Source organism: Arctopsyche grandis, chromosome 9, assembly GCF_051622035.1.
Source record: "Arctopsyche grandis isolate Sample6627 chromosome 9, ASM5162203v2, whole genome shotgun sequence".
Classification (NCBI taxonomy): Eukaryota; Metazoa; Arthropoda; class Insecta; order Trichoptera; family Hydropsychidae; genus Arctopsyche; species Arctopsyche grandis.
This window is the reverse complement of record NC_135363.1, coordinates 17,407,069-17,413,771: the sequence shown is the minus strand read 5'-3', so window position 1 is coordinate 17,413,771 and position 6,703 is coordinate 17,407,069. Positions and strand designations below refer to the sequence as shown.

The following is a 6,703-nucleotide window of genomic DNA, read 5'->3' as shown; positions in this document are numbered from 1 at the left end:
TTTTTATTTATTCAATAATAAACATAGTAGAGCAATGGATAATTGTACATTCAGAGAAAAAGGAAATCTTTGAATCATAATACGAACATTTATCTGAGCTGTACAAGGAAATAAATTTATATTCCATTCATAGATGTCATCCAAAAATAATAAATTTAACATTTTAACCTTCACCACAACGAAAATCTTAGAAACAACAGAAAAAGTTTTTTTTTTATTAATAATGATAATAAAACAATTGAAGTACGACTATGTTCATATATTAAAAAAAAACATAATACAATCAAATTAATATTCTAAAACATAAGCGCCAAAAAAAACATACAAAACTAATTACATTTCACAACATTATGAAACAAATGACAGGTACTTAAATCAAAATCATTAATATTAATTTATTATTATAATTGTAATTTATACAATATTATATGTAAGTTTATTGTTTCGAGGATATTGAACTTAAACAGCGACTATTTACATGTTTATGGCTTCATACTAAGAAATATGTGTTAAATTATATAAAAATTATTAAATTGAGCTATCAAAGGCACCGTTGTTCATTATTCGTAAGAAAGCAAAACACACGTTTGTGTATGAATTGATTTAATTATGATAAAATGATTACTCATACAAAAATCAATAAATAGAATATAACCTACATATTGCGAGAGGTATCAAAATATTGATATATTACTGTGTCGAATATTACTTGATATGGAAGTGTTACATCATTTCTTTGTTTTCTTTTTTATTAGCTTTTCCCTGACCGACTTTTTATTTTTTGATTTTTTTCCAGATTGTTCATGTCCACTGTCGCTGGAGTCCGAACTAGAACTAGAGCTCTCTGAATCTGAGCTGCTGGATGATGAACTACTCGAATCATTTGCTCTTTTACTCTTCTTTGTTTTGGTATTTTTTTTAACAGAAATATTTTTCTTAGATTTCTTTTTCTTAGGAGCGGAGTCGCTAGAGCTTTCCGAAGATTCATCACTACTATCTGAAGACGATGAAGAACTGGATTCCGAAGAGCTCGATGAATACTTTTTCTTCTTTTTAACAACCTTTGAAGTTTTTTTAAGACTCTTTGATTTTTTACTGACCTTTTCATCACTGTCACTAGAACTATCACTACTGACATCCCGTTTCTTTTCTGATGAATTTTTAGAATTCTTTTGCTTTTCTGTATCCAACTTTTTTCTCTTTTTAGAAGATGAACATTCGTCAGAATCTTCATCTCTTGATGGTTCAGATTTATGTTTTCGATTTTTACTTCTAGTGTCGCTTTTAGAAGCAGATTTCTGAAGGTCCTTAATTTCTATATTTGATTCAGCCCTCTCATATTTCTCCTTATTGGAATTGTTGAGTTCAAGACCACTAGAAGATTTATGTCTCGGTGAACGTGTTGGAGTTTTACTACCATTTTTTGAGCAATTATTTGTTGACTTATGCTTAGAATCGTGTGACTTATTATGTTTATCGTCGGTGCGTTTAGTAAGTTCATCTTTGACATTTTCTTCAATACAATTTTCCTTCTCTCTATTCCGATTTCTTGACTCATTTTCTCTGCCCTTTCTTTCAGCATACTTATCATTATTAGTATCCATTTGTCGCCCCCTCGTCATTTCTGGTGTCTTATTTGTAGTTTTTTCATGTGATCTCTCTCGTCTTCTTTCTGGTGATCTATTTCTTCTTCTATCAAAGTCCCTTCGACTCTGTGTTCTATAATTTGAATTCTCTCGGTGTTCAAATGACTTATTTCTATATTTTTCTGGAGTTCTTTCGTCTTTTCTTTCCCTATGTCTTCCTCTATCCGGAGATCTTTCTCTATGTTTATCATAATGCAGATTTTGTTTAATTTCTCTCGATTTATCAACATTATCGTTCTTTACAGTTTCATACTTTGAATCTCTCTTATCGGCTCGATATCTATCACTGTTATCGTTCTTATAATTTCTTTCTTCAACTTCACGATATTTTTCTCTAGGTCGTCTACTATCTTTAGGTTCATCATGTCTACGTCTAGAATCGTATTCATTATTATCATTACTTCTATTTTTATTATTAAAATGTTTCTTTTGATGGTCTCTAGAACGTTCCCTATCGGGTGAACGACCAGTAAAGTTCTTAAAATCTTCACTTTTCATATCATTCATATGAATGACTCCTTTGCCTTTGCCTCTCCATTTCAATTGAGATACTGATTGTGAAAAGTCAACATGAATTCTTCGGTCATCAATGAGAACATTGTCCATTTTAAAATATGCATCTTCACAAGATTTTTTATCTTCAAATTCAATAAAAGCGTATTGCAACGAATCGCCAGTCTTCTTATCCCTAATAACTTCACAGCTTTTAATTGTACCAAATCGACTAAAAATAATTTCTAAGTCATCATCTGTAGTCACCGGATTTAATTTACATACAAATAACACGTTTTCGGGCGGAGCGACTTCAGCATCGGGAAGATCACCGACTATTTCTAATATTGTAGCACGGGCTTTAGCCTCTCGGTCTTGAATCATTTCAGCCAATTCCTCTTCGGTCTTTCCTTTAGTCTCGTCGATTTCTTCATCAGGAGCTATACGTCCCCCGGCTAAGCGTTCAGCTGAAGGCGACGGGGATCTAGACGGTTCTCTAAATCCTTCAGGATCATCGAACGGATCTTCAAGTATTACAGTATGCGTGATACGAACGTCTTGATAAGGTCTGTGATCGGTATCGCAGATAGTTTCATTGATGAGTCGGAGCGTTTCGAGTCCTTCTGTCACCTGTCCTATGATACAATGTCGGCTATCTAAGGAATTTAGATTGGAGCTCAGGGTGAAGAAAAATTGTGAGGCAACCATACCATCATCGGTAGTGACCATACTGAGGGTTCCGGGTTCGTCATGTTTTAGTTTGGGGTTAGTTTCTGGTTGGAAGTAACGCTTATCGGCACCATCGAGAAGACCCCATACAGACTGTCCACCGGAGCCTTCTCCAGTAGGATCGCCGGTTTGAGCTATGAAGCCATGCTGAATGGTATGAAATAAGTTATAATTGTAGTACTTGAGCTTGCATAGTTTTAAGAAGTTAAGACAAGCACGAGGTCGCTGTTCGATAAATAGGTCCACCGTCAGATCGCCAAGGGTAGTCTCCACCACGACTGCCATGACTGCTCCTCTCTAGAATACCAGGTGGAACAGAACTCCTGACAATGACGATGACAGGAGACCAGGTCGAACGGGAGTTCAGGTTAATCGAAAGAGTGGGATACAATGACAGTGACAGATCCGCGCCACCGCGGCGGCACTTATAGCCCAAACGTTACATTTTACGTCCATATCCTCTTATAAAAATGATTTTCATTTTAACATATTTAAAAAAAAAAGTTATCCACATAAATGAATTTGTGATATATTTAATGAAATTTATTTAAAAATTAATTTATTTTAATTCTCATATTTAATACAGAGAAATGTAAATTACGTAATATGCAGGGCCGACGAGAGGGGGGGAAGTTGGGGTAAAGTTTCAGGGCTCGGACTACTCGAAGAGCCCCGTATGCATAAATCTAAAACTTAATAAATTCATACAGTTAGAACAGGCGTGTAAAAATAGAATTAGGCGTACTTTTTTACAGTAGATATGGAATATCTGGCACTCGAGTTCTCGTTAGTATGATAGTTCGCATATATAACAACTCTCGATGGATGGAATTTTTGGGTACCATGTATTCCATTATCGAGATTTTAATGACGTGCGAAAGATCACTTCGTGTGTAATAATCACCGAACCAATTGAAGTAGGCTCAAAAGATTACGGTGTAAGCAGTGCATATTTTGTTCTCGCACACGCAACTGCCTTGCTCGTATAAATGCATCTTTTTGTACATCAGATTCTGTCACGGAGTTTCTGATTCTGGCTCAACATTAAGAGAAACATTACAAATGAAACATTGGTGAAAGTGAAATGAAAAGCTTTTGTGATTACGAAATTATAAGACTCCGTCATAACTTATACATATTACCAGGGCCGCCGAGAGAAATTCCGGGCCCTATTATAAACTAAAAAAAACAAGATCTTATAGATATATTTTAAATATGCGAAATATCTATCATAAGTATTAGAAAAATACATATTTGTTGGTTGTTATTTTTAAAATAATTGAATAAAAATGTATGATATAATAGGTACGACTTCACATGGACACAAAGAATGCGTGGATCGAAAAATAATAAACACTAAGCATTTAATAAATATACATATGTATTTTTATGTAGAATAATATAAAATATCAATATCGGCTAGTCGAACGTCTCGACACGTCGTGTGCGATCGCAATATACGAAATAAATAATAATACATGAAATAAGGAGAAGAATTAAATGAGTAAGATAGGAAACTAATAAAAAAGATTATGCGTATGGATGAGTTCAGGATCCAAATAAAAGCTCAAAGTCACTTCATTCAGGAGGTTCACACAGAACCGCCGCTAACTCTAGAATATCAGATCCACCATGTTACCTTTTAAATGACAAGTTGCACAGCACAGCCTCTGCGACCTGTGTCCATTTTCTAGTCCGGTCGGTCTGTCCTAGCTAGGGCTTCCAGGCGTCCCGAAGGAACCTTTCGGGACAGCTAAATGTCCCAATTTTCGATAGCTGCTTATTGATGTTTTATTGTTCAGAAATACCGACCCCATGCAGTTATGAAACTGCAAAAAAATGCAAGAATTTCAATCTCACCGTAGATTCACACATCCATGGTTAAAAAAGCAAGAAAAGCGAGATTGAGAAAATCAAATTTTATTTCAATCTTCTTTGGCAATATGTAATTAATTTCATTTAATATTAAAATAACCAAATAAACTGGAAAAAAGGAAAGGAAATACTAGTTTATAAAAGGAAGGATCTTAAATGTAATTTGTTAAGTTTATGATTTTTACAAAGTTTTTTTATCATTCATTGTAATATCTGTGCCCGGGGGAGGGGGGATACAATTAAAAGCGTGTCCATTGTTTGGGCATTTATCGGGTCCCATTAGGCTAATCCGGAGTGTCTATTGTCTACACACGAATTCAATTAGTGTGTATACAAGTCTGAACATTCTTTCTCATGTTCCTACGTTACATTTTTTAAATTTTGTGTTTATTTTCTTTAATTCTATGTATGTATTTTAGAGACATTTCTTGGACGTGAAAAAAGGTTTCCGAGATCGGAGTGAAACCCCCCAGCGAGTAGGTGGTAGAGGTAGTTTATTATTGTTGATCCGTCGACCAGCTAACTCCGCCGAATATTTATACACGGCGTGTACTCTCAGCGCAGGTAGATCATTGGTCGCTTTAGCGCTAAAGTGCGATCAGGTGATTAATGCCGGTATACCAGTGGTTAACCAATCACCAAATCTCTACGTTAGACAACTAATCTGCAATATTACTACATATACAGATATCAGTTTTTAACTCTTGTTAGATAAATACCTAATACGAGGATTTCGAGCAAAGATCGAAAATCGAAAGATCTTAAGTCGAAATATCAAAAAGAATGTATAAATGGTAAACGGTACTATGCACATATATATATATATATATATATATATATATATATATATATATATATATATATATATATATATATATATATATATATATATATATATATATATATATATATATATATATATATATATATATATATAATATATATATATATATATATATATATATATATATATATATATATATATATATATATATATATATATATTTATATATATATATATATATATATAGATAAATATATATATATATATATATATATATATATATATATATATATATATATATAGATATATATATATATATATATATATATATATATATATATATATATATATATATATATATATATATATATATATATATATGTGCATAGTACCGTTTACCATTTATACATTCTTTTTGATATTTCGACTTAAATTCTCTAAATTCTCTCTCCCCCCGTCGTACAGCCTCACTTAATTTGCGCGGGCAGGATACGGGAGTAAAAGCCTATTCCTCTTGTTTCTCTTGTATCCTGCTCGCGCAAATTAAGTGAGGCTGTACGACGGGGGGAGAGAGAATTTTACCGCACGCCACTGATTTAAATATACTACCCGCTTTCCATGTGTATTCATGGTAAACGAACATTTTCAATTTTTCGACCTTTCGATGCGGCGACGGTCACCGACCTAATACCTACATATAAACATTAACATGTACATATGTAAACGCCGATTCAATATGTACATATTGAAAGTTCGTATCAATAAGATATAAAAAATACTTACATACATACATATGTACAATATATATAAGTCGACTTCATCTTATGTACATATGTACATTTGATGTGGCATCGATTCACTTCGTCAGCCGTAAAACACATTTATAGCTCTCTAAAACATTTAAACATTTGTGCTATGTACATACATATGTACATCTGGCTTTTCTGGAATAGCAGTCTAACGATCCTTGTGTGAAAACTTTTATAGGCAAAATTAAAGTATATTAAACGTACCCAAGTACATGTAATACAACGTCTCTTCGAGCAAATTGAGGTTTTATGAGTCTACATACATAAAATTATAAACTACATATAAGTATGTATGTATATGTACATGACTCGCCAATATAATCGAATTATGTATTTATGTATATCAGACATTAAGTCTAGATAAATAC

At 32.9% G+C, this 6,703-nt stretch overlaps 1 protein-coding gene across 1 annotated transcript; it reads right to left on the bottom strand.

The window, feature by feature from the left end:
* Window positions 1-521: 521 nt before the first annotated feature.
* On the bottom strand, window positions 522-3,295 carry LOC143916881 (uncharacterized). The gene has a single exon (XM_077438142.1). The coding sequence runs from the start codon at window positions 3,150-3,152 to the stop codon at window positions 729-731; it is 2,424 nt and encodes an 807-aa protein (XP_077294268.1). The 5' UTR covers window positions 3,153-3,295; the 3' UTR covers window positions 522-728.
* Window positions 3,296-6,703: the final 3,408 nt, after the last annotated feature.

Excerpts from the sequence above, each read along its gene's own strand:
- LOC143916881 (XM_077438142.1), bottom strand. The coding sequence starts at position 3,152 with ATGGCAGTCGTGGTGGAGACTACCCTTGGCGATCTGACGGTGGACCTA.